Genomic DNA, 23,824 nt, shown 5'->3' on the forward strand with positions numbered 1-23,824 from the left:
AGAAGGCAGAAAACATGATATGTTGTTCATCATGTTTAGATTTCGCATGGCGTCGAAACTTTTCAATTTATTTTATTGTCATTATTTGTGAAACTGACGAAGGGAAAAGACCCGGAAGTATGCACAGTTCACGAAACTCGATCTCCATAAAACATTAATGACAACTTTGTCCAATGCTGGTAATATTTAGCTCCCATTTGCATAATATATATCCTGTTGTATAGTTTTTCTGTGCCTATACCCTTGTCGTGGTAATATTGTATGTTTTTTGGTTCAATATTAACATTTACGAATGAAAGAACTAACGTACGTTATGGATAAAAGCATGAAATTCAATATAAGAAATCAAATGAATAAATTATTCTTATCAATACAATGGTTACCACGGTAACATATTGATAATAATCCTATGGATTAGGCATTTATTCTTAATTTTACCTCAGTTTCTGTAAATTTATGGTATGGTTTCACATATATATAGGATATGGCACGAGCTGTCATATCATACCATATTTTATTAAACGAGTTCAGGAATTTTGTTAGTAAGCGAGCCTTTGGCAACGTCATTTCAGCAAAATAACAAAATGCGATTGGTCAGTAAACGAAAACTAAGCCAATGAAAACGCTTAAAAATGTTGTATTACACATGTGTCATAAAAAAAATATGTTATGGTTATATTACATCAGAAACAGGGTATGGCATGTGATAAAACAATTTAGCACTGGCATATAATGTAATTAAGCGCTGTAAAGATGAACAAGATAAATGTTGACGACGGGCACAGGTCGAATGACAAATGTAATTACAAAAGCTCACCATGAGCGCATTGTGCCAAATACCTGAGGTTCCGACAATATCCGCATGTGTGTTTAAACGCATGGAGATTATGTTAATACGCGTGAATAAAAAATCTTACAAGTAAACATATTATCGATAAAATCAACCATACGCACCAAAATATATTTATAGTCGTGCCACCATAACCTTTATGCAAAACAAATCTATTCAATTATTCAAGCGTTATTATTTACGAAACTTAAGTTAGGACAAAGACCCGAAAGTATGAACATGACCTCGAAACGTGCTCTCGCAGTCTCAAAAAAGCTGAAATGCATGCTTAAAGACGCCTTAAATGGGTTACAGCTATCTTCTTTTTCGCGACGCGTTCTATCTTTATTCTGGATCGCATTACTTGCAACACGTGTGATATTTGTTAACGCACGTTTATTTTTAGCTGACCTGGCCACATTACCTGAGCACAATGTGCTCATGGTGAGCTTTTGTGATCGCCTTTTGTCAGTCGTGCGTCGTGCGGCGTCAATATTTGCCTTCATTAACACTCTAGAGACCATATTTATTGTCCGATCTTCATTAAATTGGGCAGAAGATTCAACCCAACAATATGCCGGTTGGTTGAAAAATATTGCCGCAAGGGGGCGGGGCATTTTTCCTTATATGGCTATAGCAAAACCTTGTTAACACTCTAGAGGCCACATTTATTTTCCGATCTTCATTAAACTTGGTCAGAAAATTGGTCCCAATGATATCTTGGATGAGTTCCAAAATGGCTTTGGTTACTTTAAAAACATGGCCATCGGGGGCGGGGCATTTTTCCTAATATGGCAATATATGGCTTAAGTAAATCATTGTTAACACTTTATAGGCCACATTTATTGTCCAATCTTCATGAAATTTGGTCAGAGGATTGGTCTCAATGATATCTTGGATGAGTACGAAAATGGTTAAATTAAAAGCATGCCTTCCTGTCAATTATGATAACTTGTTATTGGTCCTACTTAGATACAGTTATCTTCAGTGACAGTTCCATCCCAGGTCAAAAGAAAAAGTTTTACTCCTTCATAAACTCAAGCAAAACTGAAAACTCCGGAGTAGCCCCACTAAGCAGTAACGGCTTAATCTACTCTGATCCAACCTCAAAGGCCAACATTTTAAACCAACAGTTTGAATTCGTCTTCTCCCGCCCCCAGCCTCTTAGCCTCAAACAACTTGCTAAGAGCGCTATACCTAACCTCTCTCACCCACCGATGCCCCCAATACACATTACTGTCCAAGGAATTGATAAACTCCTAACTGGCCTGAATCCAAATAAAGCATCAGGTCAAGATGAAATCTCTCCTAGGCTACTCAAAGAGCTGCACAGTGAACTTGCCCCAATGCTAACAAGTATTTTCCAGAGGTCACTTGACACAGGCATTGTCCCAGATGACTGGAGACATGCAGTTATTTCCCCTATCAACAAGAAAGGTCAAAAGTCCAAAGCTTGCAACTATCGGCCCATTTCCCTTACACGCATTGCATCCAAACTTATGGAACACATCATGGTATCAAATATATGAATTACTTTGACTCTCACAATATATTAAGCTCCCAGCAGCACGGTTTTAGGTCTAGACGTAGCTGCGAGACCCAATTCATAGGTTTCACCCTGGAGATTGCTGACAATCTAGAACTTGGTCAGCAGTCTGACGTCATTAAAATGGATTTCAGCAAAGCCTTCGACAAAGTAGATCACCATAAACTAATCCAAAAACTTAAGCATCTTGGTATAGATAATAAGGCCTCCTCTTGGGTCCGCTCATTCATCCAAAACAGGTCACAACAAGTTCTTGTCGAAGGTAAAAGTTCCGATAGGCTACCAGTCCTCTCTGGGGTCCCCCAAGGTTTGGTCCTCGGCCCTTGCCTCTTCCTCGCTTACATAAACGATCTACCAGATAGCATCAAAATTCAGGCCGGCCATTTTGCTGATGATACTGTCGTTTATCTTAAATCAAATCCTTATCTTCCGCAGAAAGCTTACAGCAAGATCTTCAACTTTAAGAATTATGGGTGCGGGAATGGTCTATGGAATTCAAGCCTAACAAGTGTTAGATCCTAAGAATCCATAAAAAACGAAAGCCTGTCATATTCCCCTATAGGTTACATAACATAGAACTCAGGTAAACTGAACAGTCCAAATATTTAGGAGTCACCTTAGGAAAAGACCTCAATTTGGCCCCTCACATCAACAACATTACCTCAAAGGCCAAAAATACTCTCCGTTTCATTAAAAGGAATGTCAAAACTGACAATAAAAAGGTAAAAGAAGCTGCTTACAAAACATATGTCCGCACCCAAGTTGAATACTGTTCCACAGTCTGGGACCCCTGGCAGAAATACCTTATATACAAAATCGAAATGATTCAGAGATCTGCAGCCCGTTACATATTTAATGACTACTGTTACACCAGTAGTGTCTCCGATATGATTTCGGTCCTAAATTGTAAAACCCTAGAATATAGAAGACGCCAGGCCACTCTTGTAATGTTTTATGAAATCAGAAACGAGTTAGTTGCAGTTGATCAGCACCATCTTATTCCCACCGGGAACCTAAATTACCTAATCCCACATTCCAGAACAAATTACCATTTAAACTCCTTCATCCCACATTCCAGAACAAATTACCAGTTAAACTCTTTCTTTCCCAGGGCTATCAGGCTATGGAACGGTCTACCTACCGATATACAGTCCAGACCCAATCTACTGACCTATGTCAGCCGATTGGATTCTCATTCACTCTAGACCCCTTACTTCTGTTTTTAACCTTAGTTTTCCTGTAGATCTTTTATCTTTTAAACTTAATTAACCCATTCTTTGCACATAATTAAAAAAACTAACACACTGTCTTCCAGACAAGCGCCTGTCAGTAATAATCGAGAAACGATTGTTGACAGTACGAAGTTGAAGTTGAAGTCAAGAGTACAGCCCATTATTTAGTATACTGTAACCTATAATCCAGTGCAGCATTTACTCCAGTGTTTACTTCCGTGAAACGGATTGGGGTCCATTTAGTTGAGAAGGATACTTTAAGATCTTCTACATTCAACGGATTCTGACATCGTTTTTCATGACACAGGTAGCGTTCGTGTTCTTTTGAATAATACAAATACATTTATTTTTTCTATATCAGGATAATAACAGTTTGTCAGTGCAGTGTTTTCGTACATGACCCAATTAAAGGGACCTTTGGCTTTTCACAGATTTTGGAAGATATTGAAGTTTGTCATTAATTTTTCTATATTGATAAATGCAAACATTGGATCTAAAAAGCTCCAGTAAACAGCAAGAATAAAATTCAAGAAAGAAAAAAAAATAAACCTCAACTAAGTGGGCTCGAACCACTGACCCCAAATCCATATAAACGGACTCCCAGAGCCTTTGATAATTTTTGCTATGGCGGCTCTGGCAGTCTATATGAACCCCTTCATAAACATGGGTGCAGTTCAGCGCAGCGAATCCGTGCGCTTCACTAAACAGACGTTTAAACGTAATAAACATGTTAAATTTACTTGAATGGCAACCTACGGATGTTTTCCTTTGCATGCACCCTATAAAAACACGACGATGTTTCAACACACTTTTCTCGCTGACATGTTTATGTTTAAATTAAAAACGGTGTATTCTGTATTGAATACCACATCATTATCAACTTAATAGGCTGGAGCACATAACCCGACGTGCAAAATATTGGTGTACTGCGTGTTGCATAGTGTAACTAGATACAGACTATAGATAGCTGCATGCTTGAATAACCTTACTATTACATTGTACAGTAAGCTGATAAGCCAGTCTCACTTGAGCCACCAACATAGTAACATCATTAAAGAGTATAGCGCACATTTGTGTTTGTTATTACTAAGACTATTCACATGAGTGAAAGAACAACTACGCATAACATCAAATATGAATCAAATATGAAACATGGTGTCAGAATTTGAGTGATTTATCCACATCACATAAGTTTAAAAAATGGATTTAAGTGGCATCCAAGCTCCGCGAATGGACTGGAACTCATCCAATTTACCCGAAGCATTTGACAAATTTGAACAACACGTGAAACTCATGTTTAGTGGACCTTTGAAGAACAAATCAGAGGAAGAACATGTATCATATTTCTTATTGTGGATTGGTGACAGAGGACGTGACATTCACAGCACGTGGAAAGACATTTCACCAGAAAATGCAAAGAAGATACAAACATATTATGAACGTTTCAGAAATTACGTGCAGCCATAGTTAAATCCGATCTTTGCCCTGTACAAGTTTTACAGACAGATACAGGACAATGACTCCATTGATGCATATATTACACGCTTGCAACTTATTGCACAAGACTGCAACTTTGCAGAAAAGACGGACGAAATGATTCGATATAGGATCGTTTTTGGCACAAATTCGCCAAAGTTACGCGAGAAGCTAATCAACATCGGTGCAGGGTTGACACTCGATGTAGCCGTACAGACTGCGCAAAGTCTGGAGTACTCAAGGGAGCAGCTGCGCTCCATGAACAACAAAGTAGACGCGTGCCGATCCAGGCCAGTGCACCCGAGACCGATGCAACCGCATCGCCAACGACAACAACGTGGGACGACAGCTACTGATGCAGGTCCAAGTCTACCTACCAAACACAAGCCGTGTTTCAACTGTGATACATTTCACAACTTTGGACAATGTCCAGCAAAAGGAAAGCAGTGTTGCAAGTGCAACAAACTTAACCATTTCGCAAAGTGTTGCCGTTCTTAAAACAATAATATACACACTGTGGACAATGACACAATAAGTCATGATGTAACATCGGATGTAGATGGATTCAATATTGACACGGTAAGAACATTTTGTTCTACCGATCGTGCAATGATTCGTCTCCCCATTGGCCCTAATAAATGTCCCATTAGTTTTAAAATTGATACTGGAAGTTCAGTAAACATTCTGCCGAAGAAAGAAATTAATGGTCTGAACATTCATTCCCCATTGGAACCCCCTACTGACATTTTGACTGCCTATACAGGTAACAGACTTCCAGTTGTAGGGAAAATCAAATTGCAATGTTCACACAAAGAAAAAACTGTGAGCACGTGGTTTCATGTTGTAGATTCCCCGTCGGTACCTCTCTTAAGCCTGAAAACATCAACCGATCTAGGGTTAATTCAGCTGACATGTACTGTTGATTGCCCATCCCAAGAATTAAATAAAGAAAGTGTGTTATCAGATTACAAAGACCTCTTTGAAGGTATCGGGGTCATCCCTGGCACTTGCAAGCTTCATTTGAAGCCATATGCTATACCAGTCGTTAATCCTCCCAGGAGAGTTCCGGAAGCATTACGCAATAGACTACACGAAGAGCTTGACCGAATGGAAAACAATGACATAATTGCTAAGGTCAATACACCCACAGACTGGGTAAATTCACTCGTAGTGGTTGAAAAGCCGAACACTGGACAGTTAAGAATATGTCTTGACCCAAAAGCACTGAATGACGCTATTCGAAGACCACATTACCCTATGCCAACACTTGACGACGTGACGTCACAGTTAGCTCAATGCAAATATTTCAGTCTATTAGACATTACACATGCTTACTGGAGTGTAAGGCTTGATGAAGAGTCATCTTACCTGACAACATTCAGTACCCCATTTGGCAGATATCGTTATCTCCGACTTCATTTTGGGATAAAATCATCTCAGGACATTTTTGTACAGAAAATTGAGGAGATATTCGGGGACCTGACAGGTGTACGCACAATAGTTGACGACATATTAATAAGTGGACGTACAAGAATTGAACATGACAGAAATCTCACTGCTACGCTTCAACGTGCACGTGAAAATGGTATAAAATTTAATCCCGACAAATGTCGTATTGGATTGTCCGAAGTACCATTCTTTGGTCACGTGATCACGTCATCTGGACTGAAACCAGACAGTTCTAAGATTGAGGCATGTGTCAATGTAGAAGCACCAAAGACACGCGGCGAACTTGAAACATTTTTGGATATGGTTACTTATCTGCAGAAATTTGCCCCAAATTTGGCTGAAATAACAAGCCCATTGAGAATGCTTCTGAAAAAAGACGTTGAATTTGTATGGGATCAGCCACAATCAGATGTCTTTTCTAAAGTTAAGCAGGTCATAACACAAAGCCCAGTGCTAGCTTACTTTGACCCCAAGAAGCCGGTTTACATTGAATGTGACGCTTCAATGAACGGTGTAGGTGCAGCGATCATGCAAGATGGTCAGCCAGTTGCATATGCATCTAAGACATTGACACAGACAGAACGAAATTATGCAAACATTGAACGTGAAATGCTAGCTATAGTGTTCGCATGCCAGCGTTTTCACCAGTACATATATGGCAGACATGTAATTGTTCATTCTGACCATAAGCCCTTATCTGCGATCATGAAGAAGCCATTACATGCAGCACCACCTCGTTTGCAAAGGATGATGCTTAGTTTGCAAAAATATGACCTTGATGTAAGACATGTGAGAGGGAAAGAAGTTCCCATCGGCGATTTCCTGTCAGGACAGCCAATGTCAGACTGTTCTGAAATCGAAGGTCTTGACCTTCACGTTCACACGGTGCTCTCGAGCATGACCTATACTGACCGAAGTCTAGAAAACGTGAGAAACGAGACAAGAACTGACCTACAGATGATAGCCCTGAAACAGACTATAGTTAGAGGATGGCCAAGTTCTAGGTCAGATTGCCCTGACATGATACCCGAGTATTTCAATCATAGGGACGAACTTTCGACAGCCGCTGACCTAATTTTTAGAGGGCAGACACTGGTCATTCCCAAGAGACTCTGACCACACATGTTAGAACAAGTTCATTTAGGTCACATGGGCATTGAAAAAAGCACACAAAGAGACAAAGACGTTATGTTCTGGCCAGGAATGTGCAAGCAAATTACTGAGTACATAATGAGCTGTACAATTTGCTTATCGCATAGAAACTCAAACCAAAAAGAACCGTTAACACCCCATGAAATTCCGCAGGGTCCATGGCAGGAGGTTGCCACAGACATATTCCATTTTGATGGAAATGACTATTTGCTCGTAGTAGACTACTACAGCAGATACTTTGAAATAGACAAACTTCCGGACATGCTGTCCACAACAGTTGTCAGAAAACTGAAGTCACGCTTCAGTACCCATGGCATTCCGATGCGTATTTTCAGTGACAACGGACCTCAGTATACATCGGACGTATTTCGAAATTTTGTCAAATCATGGCATATTGAGCATGTCACATCTAGTCCACATTATCCAAAGTCAAACGGACTTGCTGAACGGACAGTACAAACTGTAAAAAGACTGCTACGAAAAAGCAAAAGACAGTAGCCATGAACCATACTTAGCCTTGCTAGAGTATAAGAACACTCCACTCTCAGATTGCAATCGGTCACCCGTGCAGTTGCTGATGAGTAGGAGAACTAGGTCAATTATGCCTACAACGGTTACCCAGCTTCTGCTCAAAGTCGTTAACTCAGACTTTGTCCGATCTTCAATTCAAACTTCCAAAAATAAACAGAAAAACAATTATGACAAAACCGCAAAACCGCTCCCCAGATTACATTTGAATGAAACTGTGAGGTTCCAGATAGGAAAACTCTGGAGACCAGCTAAGGTTATCGAAATACACAATGCTAACTCTTACATAATACAAACACCTTCTGGTCAGGTTTACAGGAGAAATCGTCGCTACCTCATCAGAACCAATGAGGATTTCCCAGAGATATCAGATTTTACACCTGATGTTTTGGCAAGAAATCATTCAAGCACTGATAAACAGGTCAAACAACCAACAAACAATAGTGCATTGAATATTCAACATCCCTCTGAACCTGTAGATAAGCCCATTTCCCCTTATCAGACACGATCAGGTAGAATAGTGCAGCTGAGTCAGCGATACGCAGAAAATGAATGGACTAAGTAAATGTTCAGAATGTTGTTGATGTTTATGTTACATTGATCAAAACATCAAATTATTAATATTAACATAAATATGATTAATTGTTAATATGTTATAACTAACTTTTATTGAAGATAAATTTCCATCTTAACAAAACAAAGAGGATGTTGCATAGTGTAACTAGATACAGACTATACATGTAGATAGCTGCATGCTTGAATAACCTTACTATTACATTGTACAGTAAGCTGATAAGCCAGTCTCACTTGAGCCACCAACATAGTAACATCATTAAAGAGTATAGCGCACATTTGTGTTTGTTATTACTAAGACTATTCACATGAGTGAAAGAACAACTACGCATAACATCAAATATGAGTCAAATATGAAACACTGCGACCTAACCAATATTGGGTCAATTTTCCAATATGGCGGATACAGCGTACAAAACAAAACCTAAGTCAATAAAATCAATAATTTCTTGCTTTAATGGTACCATTTAGATAGGTTTGTGGTTTAGATAGGTAAACTTTAATAAGTTCTTGCAGTTTCAGTGTTCCTTAACCCTTGCATTGTTGATAACATTTTGCACCCATGGACAAGAGAGAGCGCATTGCAACTCGAAGCAGCCCATTGGGCTATAAAGCTTAGAGATGAATTATTGCAACTACACTGACCCCTGGAGTAAATTAAAGTCTATTGCTTAGACCACTCGGGCATCCATGCTCAAACAATGGGTGCAGTAATTTTTTTTCCTTTTTTTTTGTTACTGCCTGTGCCATTCGGATTGGGAAAATTAGCGCGATAAACCATGAAACTGGGAAAATAGCGCGATAAACCATGAAATTGGGAAACATTAAGCATTATAAATATGATTATAAGAACAGAATTAAAATTGTTAAGTGCATGTTTGACAGTATTTTTAGCTAATTTTTTTTTTGAAAAAAAAATTAGCTATTGTCATCACCTTGGCGTCGGTGTCAGCGTCGGCGTCCGGTTAAGTTTTGTGTTTAGGTCCACTTTTCTCATAAAGTATCAAAGCGATTGCATTCAAACTTGGTACACTTACTAACTATCATGAGGGGACTGGGCAGGCAAAGTTAGATAACTCTGGCGTGCATTTTGACAGAATTATGTGCCCTTTTTATGCTTAGAAAATTGAAAAATTGGTTAAGTTTTGTGTTTATGTCTACTTGTCTCATAAAGCATCAAAGCTATTGCATTCAAACTTGGTACACTTACTTACTATCATGAGGGGACTGGGCAGGCAAAGTAAGATAACTCTGGCGTGAATTTTGACAGAATAATGTGCCCTTTTTATACTTAGAAAATAGAAAATTTGGTTAAGTTTTGTGTTAAGGTCCACTTTATTCTAAAGCATCAAAGCTATTGCTTTCATACTTGCGACACTTACTTACTATCATAAGGGGACTGTGCAGGCAAAGTTATGTAACTCTGACTGGCATTTTGACAGAATTATGGCCCCTTTATACTGATTGAAAATTTCTTTAAGTTTTGTGTTTTGGGCCGCTTTACTCTTAAAGTATCATAGCTATTGCTTTCAGACTTAATGGAACACTCACAAACTATCATAAAGGGACTGTACAGAACAAGTTGCATACATCTGGTTGTCATTTTGACGGAATTATGGCCCTTTTTTGACTTAGTAACTTTGAATATATGGTTAAATTTTATGTTTACATCCACTTTACTTCTAAAGTATCAAGGCTATTGCTTTCAAACTTCAAATACTTTCATACTATCAGAGCTCAAGATAAGGTTTTGTGAAATTCTTAAATTACTACCAGATTTTCAAAAAGAATTCTTAAATCTGAAATTTTATTCTTAACGTTACTACTAAGTTTTGGAAAATAATTCTTATTTTTTCTAAATGACCTAAAAATAAATAATAATGGTTATTTTCATGCAAAAAAAAATTAAAATAAACATACTAGCAACTTTATTTATACGAGTTCAACAGTGTCTTCAGTATTATACAATTTTTTTTTCAAATACCTTCATATGCCCAAAATGTGCTTAGATTGCATGCCTTAGATGAATTTTTACATATGTCACAATTAAAACGGGTCTCCCCTTCAATCTTTTCAACGATTAGCCACCGGACTTGTCCCTTCCACTCGTTCAATGTTTTTTTTGTGTTTAAGTTTGGACCCGTCGTACAATATGTTTAAAGCGTGTTTTTGGACACTTTGCAGTTTTTAAAGACGCTCTCTGGGCGCCGCCATTGTTTTTGACAGATAGACTGTATACGCCGCTTTTATTGGAAAAAATGCGCTTTGTTAAACAAACCCGATAACCATTCTATATAAGCACCGCAAAGATCTTTAATACGCGAAAAGAACTCAATAAAAATCGATACGAACCGATGTAAAAATAATATTCGTAACTTGATTTTGTAATTCTTAATGGTACGACAAGATTTTGAAATAAATACGTAACAGACTTGAAAATAATTCGTAATTACGAAAATACGACCCTTATCTGGAGCTCTGACTATCATGAGGGTTCTGTACCTGGCAATGAATTTTACCTTGACCTTTGAATGACCTTGACTGTCAAGGTCAAATAAATAAATTTTGCAAAACTTGCCATGACTTCGTTATTAATGATCAGATTTGATTGATACTTTGACAAAACAACTCTTACATGACATACTACAATAGACTCCACCCAAACCATCCCCCATGCCCCCCCTTCTCCCGAATCCCTTCCCCAAAAAACTAATTTTTATTTTTCATTTTTGTTGTTGAAAGATCATCTTATGAATGACCACACCCTCACACTATACCCCCCCCCCCGACCTCACCCATCCCCTTCCCCCATTGTTTTTGGAAACATGGTTAAAAAACTAAAATATTTATTTTTATTATTTTATTTTTGAAAGACTGTCCAACTATCCCACCCAAGAATCCCCCCCCCCCCCAAAAAAAAAGAAATTATTTTTATTTTGTTTTCGAATTTTTATTTCTTATTTTTGGAAGATAATGTAATAAATGACCACACCCCCACACTATACACCCCTCTCCACCCCACCCAACCATCTTTTTTGATTGAAGTATTGAGATAGTTCCCTTCACCTTTAAAAAGAAAAATAGATGGGCGGTCTGCACCCGCAAGACGGTGCTCTTGTTATATTATTAAGTGCTGCTTTCATGTCTTCTTACAATGAAGACAGCATATAGCAGGCGTGACGAAATTGCCGGTCCGCTGGTCCTGACCGGCAGATTTCCATTTGGCCCGGCAGGTTTAACAAGAGTGTCGGTCCTGGTGACGGGCAAAATGTGAAATGAATGCAAACAAATCATATTTTTTTCAAAGTTGAAAATTCTAAGAGCGAACCCCTTACTACAGCTTGATTGGTCATTGTCGGCTCGTGTACTACTTACATGTACCACGAGTACTCTTAAGTATACTTACATTTACCCCGGGTACGGTAAATATACTAAACGCACCCGGTTTATTAAACGTTAAATCGGTCATTGTCAGCTATTTTTTTTAAATTTGTTATACATGTATTCACATTTATGTCAATTTTCTGTAAAATGGCCTCTATATTAACGAAACCCATTTTAAAAAGCATGTTGATGCAGTTTTTTTTTAAAGAGAAGTTTCTTTAAGATGATCGGTAGCGCGTTTTACGACATCAGATTTTGGGCGGGAATATAACTCGGGTACAGTCTAAAATCGACTGTGTACGATTAAGTATACCGGTATTTACCGTACCCAGGGTACATGTAAGTATACTTAAGAGTACTCGGGGTACATGTAAGTAGTACCCGAGCTGACAATGACCAATCCAGCCTTACTACATCATGAAAATGAAATCACTCATTGTTTTGAAGTTAGCAATAAGTTTGTTACGTACAATTAGCAAATCCAACTGGTTACACAACACCTACTTCAAACTCAGTCGCAAAATTGGCAACTGCATTCTAACAAAAAAGATCTTGATAGCTTTGACATATTTTTCGAGTAGATAAGGACATTAAAATGTGAATTTCTTTATAAAGCATGGCTTTAAAAGGTTGTTTATAAAAATATAAACAATGTTCTAGTGATATCTTTATAAAATGCACTCGTCTTAGGTCTCCAAAAATGTCATCATTTTACATTGTACAAGTTAGTTTCCGTTAACTGCAATTTTATTCGAAAAGGAGATTGCTAAACTGTGTGACACTGAAGAAGATATGGAAATTGAAGAAGATTGTCCAGACTATCAAGACGAATTGATGAACACCGAAAAACTGTTATCTTATTAGGATAAAGCACTGGCAGTGGTTTGTTGAGCTTAAATAAAGGGTTTATGTTAATGTACATAGTTGTGTTGTTGTTTTTTTCGGTCCGGCTAAATTTTCTCCGGACCGGCACATTTTCTGAAATGCCTGTCCGGATGACCGGCATAGTCTTTCCAATTTCGCCAAGCCTGATATAGTTAATATCCTTTCACATGCATATTAAAATTGCAATAATCTATAGATTCTTAAATTCACCATTTAAACATAACCTTTTCAATACACTTCAACACCGTTATTTCGAACACCGATAATCCGAAGTCACCGTTATTTCGAAGTATTTTCCGGGTCCCGATTTTGGTTCTTCTTTGTTTAATGTAAAATTTCATTGTTAATCCGAACTTCGTTAAACCGAAGAAATCGTTAATTCGAAGTGATTCTGTCGGTCCCAACACTATAATTCGCACCTAATTATCAATCTTTAATCCGAAGTCAAAACTGCAAAACACTGATCGTAATTGACCTTTCGACAGCTAGAGTGAAGCCACGCCCACCGATTTCAAGGGGGGTCACTCCGCCGAAGTCCGTCATAAAAATGGCTACGCGAATCGGCCGCATAAGTGAACCAAAAAGGCCTCATGGTATACCAGAAAGGCCATACAATAGTTTTTATTATCATTGAATAGTGGTGCTGAATATAATTATCATATCTATTAAATAGTCAAAACTTTTTTATTAGTCTACTTAAAAGCCGTTAAATTTATCATCAAAGTCGGCAAAATTATCGCCAATTATCGCATACAGTATGAATTGTTCGTTAGTCACAATATTTTTCCTTGAGTAATAGATGTTTCAGTTTTTTAATTAAAAGCCGTTAATTTTTGCAACCGATGGCAACATCGCAAATGTGGCACATGTAAGTAAATTTACTATAATAGAAGACGAAGAACGTTTTTATTGAAATCCGATATAACACATATCTACAATGCGTTTGGTCAAAATGACCCATGAGCATTGTTATAATCGTAAAACATAGTCAAAGTCGTCAAAAAAGTAACATACACAATATATTATTATATATTATTATTTCCTCGTAAACTATCTTCTGCAATATTTAAAATATAAAAAGTTGAAAGAATTTTCATGTACAAAAAAACTCGCTAATCAGACCGGGTTTTCAAAGGGTCATTCACAGTTTGCGGCATCTGTTTTGATAACGGATTAGTAGAAAGCCCACATATGGTGTAAAATGACACTTATTGGCCCCTATTGATAATTACTTGCGCATTTTAAAATAGTTTCTTAACTTACATTAAATTTGGAAGACTTAAACCGAAAGAAATAAAAAATGTTTTATTCTATGTGATATTATTAAAAATAATAACTGATTGTCTTTATTATTACGCATTTCATTAGCATTAAAAAAATCTAGCAAAGTTTATTATGTCTTATTTATTTGCCGACTGCATTAGAATGTCAAATTTATTTAACGTTGGCCACCTTTGAAAAATGGTTTTAAATGTTCCTTTCTAATTTGTCTATATAGAGGATAAACAAGTACAAAGTTATACTCTTTTTTATAACGTGTCCGTTGCAAAACTTACATTTTCTATTTTCGCGTAGTATCTTATTATAACGACTGTGTTTTGCTTTCGGGCGATCGCTTAATATGTTGAGATTAAGCTGTTCGTGTGGACGACCACAAAGACGAATCCAACGTTTGAATTTTTCAAGATTAGTACCCGGTTGAGGGAACGGAAAAAACGTACTTCCATCTTTTAACCGTTCTGGATACCTTGTGTCTGAATAACAAGTGCCATAACAGCACCTTTTAACCATTTTCTTTGTTTAAAACACAGATTTACGCATAAGCTTATGTGTCGGACAACGGCGAGTTTGACGGACAAAATGGCGGATAGTAACGGGCCTAATCTATGCTGTAATCTGATTGGTTAATAAGCCTGTCAATCAATCGGCTGTCGAAAGGTCAATTTCACACCTTTGTCGTCTGCGCTTTGCACGTCAAAAACCGATAATTACACCTTTGTCGTCTGCGACTTAATCGGCCAGCGATCAGTGGACGCAGTACTTAAAAGATTAATCCAGCGACGACGACGAGGCCGACAACACAAGAATGAGATTGATATCCAATCAATGTGTGACCGCATCAACGACGTAAGGCAGTTCTGCGAGCAAAACACGGGCGGAAGTGAATTGTTGAATGTCCTTGACAAATTGGAGAAATATGTTACATGCGTCCAGTTTAGCGCTGCTAACGCCGATGTTCAGAGAGACATCGCGTCTTATTAAAAAAAGTTTATTCATTTCCGAAAATGTACTCATATGTATTTACATGTATTATAATGTGTGCTGTTCATGGTATTTTATATCTTCTGTAATAAGAGAAAAATAAAAAGAAGAAGAAAAAGAATCGTTTTATTCCTCCGTTTGTTACAAATAGAAATCTATTGCTATCTGACTAGTTTACGTTTTTAAGTAAAACCATTATTAATATTAGCGTGTAATCGAACCATGCGAATTCCACAACGTTTTATTTGTACAGAGTCAAAGAAGTCTTCTGTCAAATGTTTATTTCGAATAATCGTTAATCCGAAGTTTTTTTTACGGTCCCGACGACTTCGAAATAACGGTGTTGAAGTGTAGTATTAATTTAATTCAGAATTTAAAAAAAAATTAAATGTCATAATGGTGAAAACATTAACAAATATTAACAAACACACTTTAGTGTTCTTGCTGTGTTAATGATGTATTAAATGGAGTTAAAATAATATATTTTATTTGTTTACCTTTCAATATCTTGCACTTTACATCCTCAGTTCAATATCATATTTCAGTAAACTGTACAGTGTGACAAACAAAATAAAGCAGAATATGCATATGAACCTGATTATACACAGATCCACTAACATATAAATCCAATCATGTTTGTCTCTTTTCATTTTCGAACAATTTACCTCTTAAATGCTTTAACTTTGTGAGTAGACTGATGTCAAATTTTCCAACACTGGTTTCCGTTACGCACATTCACTGTGCAGATTTCTAATAAATATTTGTTGTTTTTTATTTCAAACGTAGTATTTTGCGTTAATTGACACACGCATTAAATTATTCCATAATAACCATATGATATCTGACTGTTGTTAATTTGAATCTTATTTATCATTTTCGCCGCTCATCGCAAATTTCTCGTCTGCTTGCCGCCATCTTGGACGTGTGTAAAAAACAGACGGGCTCAATCGGGATACATCGACTATTGTCGGTATCCACTGCAATATAGAGAGAGATATGTGGACAGCAACAATAAATCGTATTTGGCTACATTGGCGAACAATACGGAAGTCAGTTGTCGTTCAGCGATGACTCGGACAAGCTCGATCGGCACTCATACTAAATTATCGCTAAATGACATTGTAATCTGATTGGCTTTATTGGAAAAATTGAGTCATTTTTTGGAAATTTCGGTCAGATTTTTGGAAAAAAAGCTGATTTGTGCAATTGGGAAGCTGTTGAATATTGGCGGTAATTTTGGGCAAAAAAATCACTGGGGTGATGTATTTGATACTTTATATAAGCAATCCTCATTGTGTCACAAAATATGATGACAACAACAGAACTCTCCAAATTCAATCGTTTCTCGTTGCAACGCATTATAAGTTTCAGGTTTTTAAATTGTCAAAAGATGCATATACATTTATCATTATGGATATTTTATAGCATGGTAAATGTTCAGTATTAATGTTTCCTCACAAATATCATAACTACAACAAAATTTGCAAATCTGAAACATTTTTTAATAATTTTGTAAATTTACTAAAAATTAAAAGGTCTCTTTAAGATTGTTGACCACAATTACAAATAAGCACAATTAGACTATTATTGATAAATATTTAGTTATCAGTACCTTTAAATTGCATTATTAAATTATGCTGAATTGTTTCTCAATGTCAATATATTGCATGGGATCATCTGAATTTATAATGTCTGATATTATTTTTTTTGACATGCCTGTTAAAACACAGGCTGTTATTATTGTTGCAATAATTCAACAGCGCTATCTATTGTCCTAAGGTGCAACCCTCATGCGAATGGGATTATTTCAACAAGAAATTATTGCTTTTTATTAGCTCGGCGTTTTCTGAGAAAACCCGAGGTATTGTCATAGCCAGCTCGTCGTGTCGTCCAATGTCTGACATCCGCGTCGTGCTGAAACCTTAACATTGGCTCTAAAATCAAAGTGCTTCCACCTACAACATTGAAACTTCATAAGTAGATGCATCTTGATGAGTTCTACACGCCACACCCATTTTGGGGTAACTAGGTTAAAGGTCAAGGTCACTGTGACCTCTAAAAAATAATAAAAAATCTGACAAGCTTTCATTTTATTCAAAACTGCACCCATAGCCGAGCGTGGCACCCGTTATGCGGTGCTCTTGTTTACTTTCTTATTCTTTTGTACGCTCTATCCACTATATCGGAAAACTGTCATAATGTTACCAACTTAAAGTTTGACTATCATTTAGGGCACAGTACACCAATCTTTGGCACATCGTGATATTTGATGTAGCCAAAGTGGATAACGATGTCGAACAGGTGTCAAATATTTACAATGTTCTAAATTTCAAAAATAAAAATGTCAGTTTGTTGAAACATCGTCGTGTTTTTTAGGTTGCATGCAAATGATAACGTCTGTTAGGGCTGCAACCGGTACCCGAAATATCCGATGATATCGGATCCTACTTCAGATTCGCGGGTACGTATCCACCCCTGGAAATTTCGGTTCCGAATATTTATTTTTATAGTTGTATGTAACCTAGCGCTGTTTTCACGAGTATTGATTTTATACAGACTGGTTTCATTTAAAAGATAAAAGAAACCTAAAATAGTCTATATTTATTGACGTGTGACAGTCAAATAGCAGATAATTCGAGATCCTTCGGCTTTTATTGTATAGGTAGCAGACCACGGTAGACACACATTCTCTCGGAGCCGCGGACGCCTTCTTGATCTCCACCACGCTCAATTCAGAAAACAATGAACCTGCAATCATAAAAACACATTCACTGCACACAAGTAGTCTGAAACTTACATTTAAGATAAAAAAAGAGCACATGGAACCTGTACAGGTGATACTATTGACAAAAGTGAAAGAATTGCAAGGCTGCAAACAGTGGCTTCAAAATAAACGTTTTACCATGTACGAAAGTGGCTGGGGACGAATGAAATTGAAATGATAGCCTGCCTTTGGAATGATATTTTTACACGCAAAACATAGCACAACCCATAAAACCATGAATAAATACCACGTAACCAGGTGGTTTTCGCGCAATACTTCACAGCGTGACCCTACTAGCGATTCCAGCTTAAAAAGAACCCAAAATACAATATGCCTACCGCAGTTTTCCTTCCTGAGTAACAAAGAACACAACAACAACAAGAGGTCATGACCCCACAGTTTCGCATTTGAAAATGGTCATATTCTCAGGATTTAATGCAATTTGGGGATACAATAAGACCTATTACCCTCAAATTTGACATGGAAACCTACCCTTTCCCAATATTTCACTTTTTGACCGGGGCCAATTCGCATATTTCTGCTTCCTACCGTGTACTGCTACCTATAAGATTCGAAATCATGGAGGATTTACACATTACAAATGCAATTCATAATGGCAATAAGTAAGTTTTCAATCCTTATTGTCTTTCTGAATTGTATTAAAAACAACGGTAGTGGATCCAGTGTGACTGGAATGTTATTCAGGTAAATTTTGCATAATTTCGCAACCTGTCCAATTGTTGCAATAATTCAATTCTACGCTTTATAGCTCAATGGGCTGCTTATAGTTAAAGTTATCAGCGAGAAAAGTGTGTTAAAACATCGTCGTGTTTTTATAGGTCGCATGCAAAGGATAACATCCGTAGGTTGCCATTCAGGTAAATTTAACATGTTTATGAAGTTTATTCATTATTTTCCTCAATTTGTCTCGAACGACGTCAGTTTAGTGAAGCGCACCGATTCACTGCGCTGAACTGCACCCATGTTTATGAAGGGGTGCATATGGACTCCCAGAGCCGCCATAGCAAAAATTATCAAAGGCTCTGGGAGTCCGTTTATATGGACGACCGGTCCAATTGAGTTCCTGCATCATGTAAATTGTAATGTCTTGAAAGCATCATCTACTAAGTTTAAATGCTATCTTGTGATGCAAGGAACCTCAGTGCCCAGTGAGTGAATCTTCTGCACAGCAGGAGATCTCGCCAGTGCTCATAGGGCTTGCCTGGACCCGGACAATGTTGAAATGATAATTTTTGTGAAAACAAACATCAAACTGTATGAACAGTGAAAAGCATATGTTAACAAACAAACTATTAAGTGAATAATTGTTAAGGTTTCATTTTATTTTGACATTGCTACAATGTTAAACGAGAAATTTGTTATGTTTTTTTTGTTAATAAATGTTCTATGTTTTTTAGTCAAATTATACTTCTAATACCATTGATTTCTTTAATTTAGACAGAAACTTCTAATTTTCTCTTATATGAGGGATCCGGATCCGAAAAACAGTAAGAAACCATATTTGGATTCGGATTCGGATCCGAACAACTTTTTTAGGATTCGTTGCAGCCCTAACGTCTGTAGACTGCCATTTAATGTGTTTTTGAAGTTTATTCATCGCTTTCCTTAACTGGTAATGAACAACGTCTGTTTAGTGATGCGCACAATATCTCTGCACAAAACTGCAATTGTGTTTATGAAGGGGTGCATGGGAGTACATTTATATGGACTAGCTATTGATTCGACATCTATTTCATTAAAGCATTGTATGACTCTAATGGAGCACATGTAATACACAATAGCAATTCCTTAGGACATTAATAAAAGTTTACATTCTGTTGTATTGTGAAACGACTATAACTTACATTTATGTATAATTAATTTATTTGCATGTTGATGTTTTACTTCTAGTTGCAGAGCAGTACAATCTAATACCATCATCCAATCCTTGCCTGTTGTGCCATCCTGTAATCTACCGCTGACCAGAAAACTCAAGGCTAATTTGTTCTGGGGTAGTGTCTTCAGCTGTGTTTACGTCTTGCCCAGCTGCTTGACATCTGCATCTTGGCGCCAGGCGTTTCAAGGCGGCCCCCTCTTCCTTGGTGGTTCCAGGTGGGAGACCGCCTTATCATATTGGATGCAGGCTTGTATCCTGTCCATCATCACCGTCTCTGCAGGGTTTCTTCTTGAAGGGGCTGCACCTCATCTAAGATCATCTACCAAAAAAATAAAAACGTCTCAGATACATGTGTAAAGAATGTTCAAGCTGAACATGATGGGCATCCCTATTACTGCAGGCATCAGCTGACGGATTGCAATTCTCTGATTCTTGGAACTGACCTGGGTATTGATGATTTAAGAAACCAAAAATGATGAAGTTGGAAACACTGGATCTACAGTCATTTGCATGTGCAATTTCTGAATATTGAGCGCAAGTTGTGCAACATGTGATATGCTCCCTGTGATAACTCATGGCAAAAGATTTATTTGTAATTCAGAAGGATAATTGACTTCATATTGAAATAATTGTACTAATTTTATTTGATGTTGGCATGTTTTCAATCAATATTCCGTTTTTATTAAAATTGCGGTTCATAAAGTTTAGCCACTCAGAACATCATGCATCTACAGGGCTGGTTTAGATGGACTGTATGGACTGCAGTAGTGACACAGGTAAGTGTGAGCAGATACTGGGCTGGTTTAGAAGGACTGTATGGACTGCAGTAGCAACACAGGTAAGTGTGAGCAGATACAGGGCTGGTTTAGATGGACTATGGACTGCAGTAGCAACACAGGTAAGTGTGAGCAGATACTGGGCTGGTTTAGATGGACTGTATGGACTGCAGTAGTGACACAGGTAAGTGTGAGCAGATACTGGGCTGGTTTAGATGGACTGTATGGTCTGCAGTAGCAACACAGGTAAGTGTGAGCAGATACTGGGCTGGTTTAGATGGACTGTATGGACTGCAGTAGTGACACAGGTAAGTGTGAGCAGATACAGGGCTGGTTTAGATGGACTGTATGGACTGCAGTAGCAACACAGGTAAGTGTGAGCAGATACTGGGCTGGTTTAGATGGACTGTATGGACTGCAGTAGTGACACAGGTAAGTGTGAGCAGAAACTGGGCTGGTTTAGATGGACTGTATGGACTGCAGTAGTGACACAGGTAAGTGTGAGCAGATACTGGGCTGGTTTAGATGGACTGTATGGACTGCAGTAGTGACACAGGTAAGTGTGAGCAGATACTGGGCTGGTTTAGATGGACTGTATGTACTGCAGTAGTGACACAGGTAAGGTTGAGCAGATACTGGGCTGGTTTAGATGGACTGTATGGACTGCAGTGGTGACACAGGTAAGTGTGAGCAGATACTGGGCTGGTTTATATGGACTGTATGGACTGCAGTAGTGACACAGGTAAGTGTGAGCAGATACTGGGCTGGTTTAGATGGACTGTATGGACTGCAGTAGTGACACAGGTAAGTGTGAGCAGATACTGGGCTGGTTTAGATGGACTGTATGGACTGCAGTAGTGACACAGGTAAGTGTGAGCAGATACAGGGCTGGTTTAGATGGACTGTATGGACTGCAGTGGTGACACAGGTAAGTGTGAGCAGATACTGGGCTGGTTTAGATGGACTGTATGGACTGCAGTAGTGACACAGGTAAGTGTGAGCAGATACAGGGCTGGTTTAGATGGACTGTATGGACTGCAGTGGTGACACAGGTAAATGTGAGCAGATACAATGTATAATTTAAATCAATTGATTCATACCTCAATGCGTTTCCTGTTATTGTACAATAAAACTTTGGCAAAACACTCAGTAACAAAATAAAGGTAAATATAATATATGATCCAAGTGTATATTTTAGTTTACAACGCAAGTGAAAAGTTAATGTTGTTAAGCTTTACCGGTAATTCTTCAGCATAGTGATCATTATTACCAAAATGTATTCAACACTGTTTTTAATTTTATTCTTAAGTTTTAAATTGGAGGAGGTTCGACTGAAAACAAAAATCTGACATTAAGAAGAAACCACACTGTTTGCATTTGTTTAATCAATAGATCCTATTGGCATCTGGCAGACTGCTTCCGCAAAGACATGATAAAAGATCCGTCCCTGAATCCGTCCCTCCATCAGACCCTTACGAGGAATTCTGGAAGCAGCACAATCATGGGTTGTGTCCCTTGGGTATGGTCTCCCAGAGGAACAACACTGTGTGCTGTCTGCCCACTAGCTGCAAGCCAGGTAATGCTAATGTTTTGCAAGTTGTCATTGAAATAGGCTTTCTTGTCATTAAATTCAATATTGCATTCTAATGAAAAAGATACCGTAAGACTTATTTGTTATATATTTTTATTATATACCTGTTTAATGCTTTAAATCGTTGAAATAAATCCCGTATTATGCTACTTGCTGTTTTCCGATTCTGTATTACCATACTAGCCGGACTACTTTCTCCGACCCATTTAATTGCGTCACATTACGAGCACCGAAAATATCATGTGAAGTCATTTCTGTGACGAAACACAATAGTTTTATTTAAACTCTCTGGAATTTAAGGACATGTTGGACATGGTGTTTTTTAACAGTAAACTGTAAAAAAATTATCTGACCTGCCAAATTATATATTTTTGTTAAATAAATCAAAGCAGCGCAGTAGGCGGCATTGTGCTTCTGAAAAACACATCGTGGAATAAGGTCAAGGTCATCCTTCAAGGTCTAAGGTCAAGGTCAAAAATACAAATCCAAGGGAGGTAATAAGCTTTAAAGGGAGATAATTATTCAATATTGAACATATCAATTTGATATTTGGCATGCATGTGTATCTCATGGAGCTGCACATTTTGAGTGGTGAATCTACAGTCACGGTAGTGGCTTTTAATTATTTGCTACTAAAAATAGAGATTTGTTAGAGACAATAATTTTCAAGGGAAGTAATTTATATATTTATAAATCTCAGATTATATATTTCCTTACCAAGAATTTTAGTTCTTTTCACAGTTACTGTACAGATTTTTTATTTTGATTATTTATAACTCAAATGATTGATTTGACTTGGTCATTTTTTACTGTCTATAAATTTAGATGATTTCTTTACCTGCCAAATGAAAAATAGAATTATTTTTTATTTCAAAGCGGTGCAGTAGGGAGCATTGTGTTTCTGACAAACACATATCTTGTTTACCTGTGAATTGAGTTAAAAACCATCTCCCTTATCTAAATGACATTTTTCTTCCTTAAGCACTAATTCCTTAACTTTCAGTTAAAACCAGTCAATTATAAATGTCATAATGCATCTTGATAAGGATAAACTTTTTAGCAGAGCTCATCAAATAAACCAAGACACAACCCTGTTAAGTAAAAGCAACAAATTTACTTGGAAGGTTAATTAAGAAATAAAATTAACTGAAATAAACATTGTTATAACATTCCTTTCACCTTCCCATGAGTATCATCTACAATGAACAATTATTATAATCTCTAAAGTACATGCACACTATTTTTGAAATACCAGCAAATTGTTTGTCATAAACTAACCAATTATGGACACATTTTTAGCTCATCTATTTTTTGAAAAAAAATTATGAGCTAGTCATCACCTTGGCGTCGGCGTCGGCGTTGGCGTTGGCGTCCGGTTAAGTTTTGCGTTTAGGTCCACTTTTCTCAGAAAGTATCAATACTATTGCATTCAAACTTGGTACACTTACTTACTATCATGAGGGGACTGGGCAGGCAAAGT

At 37.5% G+C, this 23,824-nt stretch overlaps 1 protein-coding gene across 2 annotated transcripts in view; it reads left to right on the forward strand.

Annotated features, from left to right (window-relative positions):
• The first annotated feature begins 3,794 nt into the window (after positions 1-3,794).
• The window catches only part of LOC127830975 (uncharacterized), a 97,779-nt gene continuing 77,749 nt past the window's right edge, over positions 3,795-23,824 (forward strand). Inside the window, exons 1-5 of one of the 2 annotated variants that reach the window (XM_052355928.1) lie at positions 20,887-20,937; positions 21,000-21,061; positions 21,124-21,185; positions 21,682-21,743; positions 22,146-22,329. In XM_052355928.1, coding sequence (XP_052211888.1) covers positions 21,155-21,185; positions 21,682-21,743; positions 22,146-22,329 — 277 coding nt within the window. In that variant the 5' untranslated portion in view covers positions 20,887-20,937; positions 21,000-21,061; positions 21,124-21,154. Of the gene's footprint in view, positions 3,915-17,692; positions 17,778-19,991; positions 20,754-20,886; positions 20,938-20,999; positions 21,062-21,123; positions 21,186-21,681; positions 21,744-22,145; positions 22,330-23,824 lie in introns of those variants that run through there. The other variant, XM_052355929.1, reaches the window with a different exon arrangement.

Source organism: Dreissena polymorpha, chromosome 5 (genome assembly GCF_020536995.1).
Source record: "Dreissena polymorpha isolate Duluth1 chromosome 5, UMN_Dpol_1.0, whole genome shotgun sequence".
NCBI classification, from domain to species: Eukaryota; Metazoa; Mollusca; class Bivalvia; order Myida; family Dreissenidae; genus Dreissena; species Dreissena polymorpha.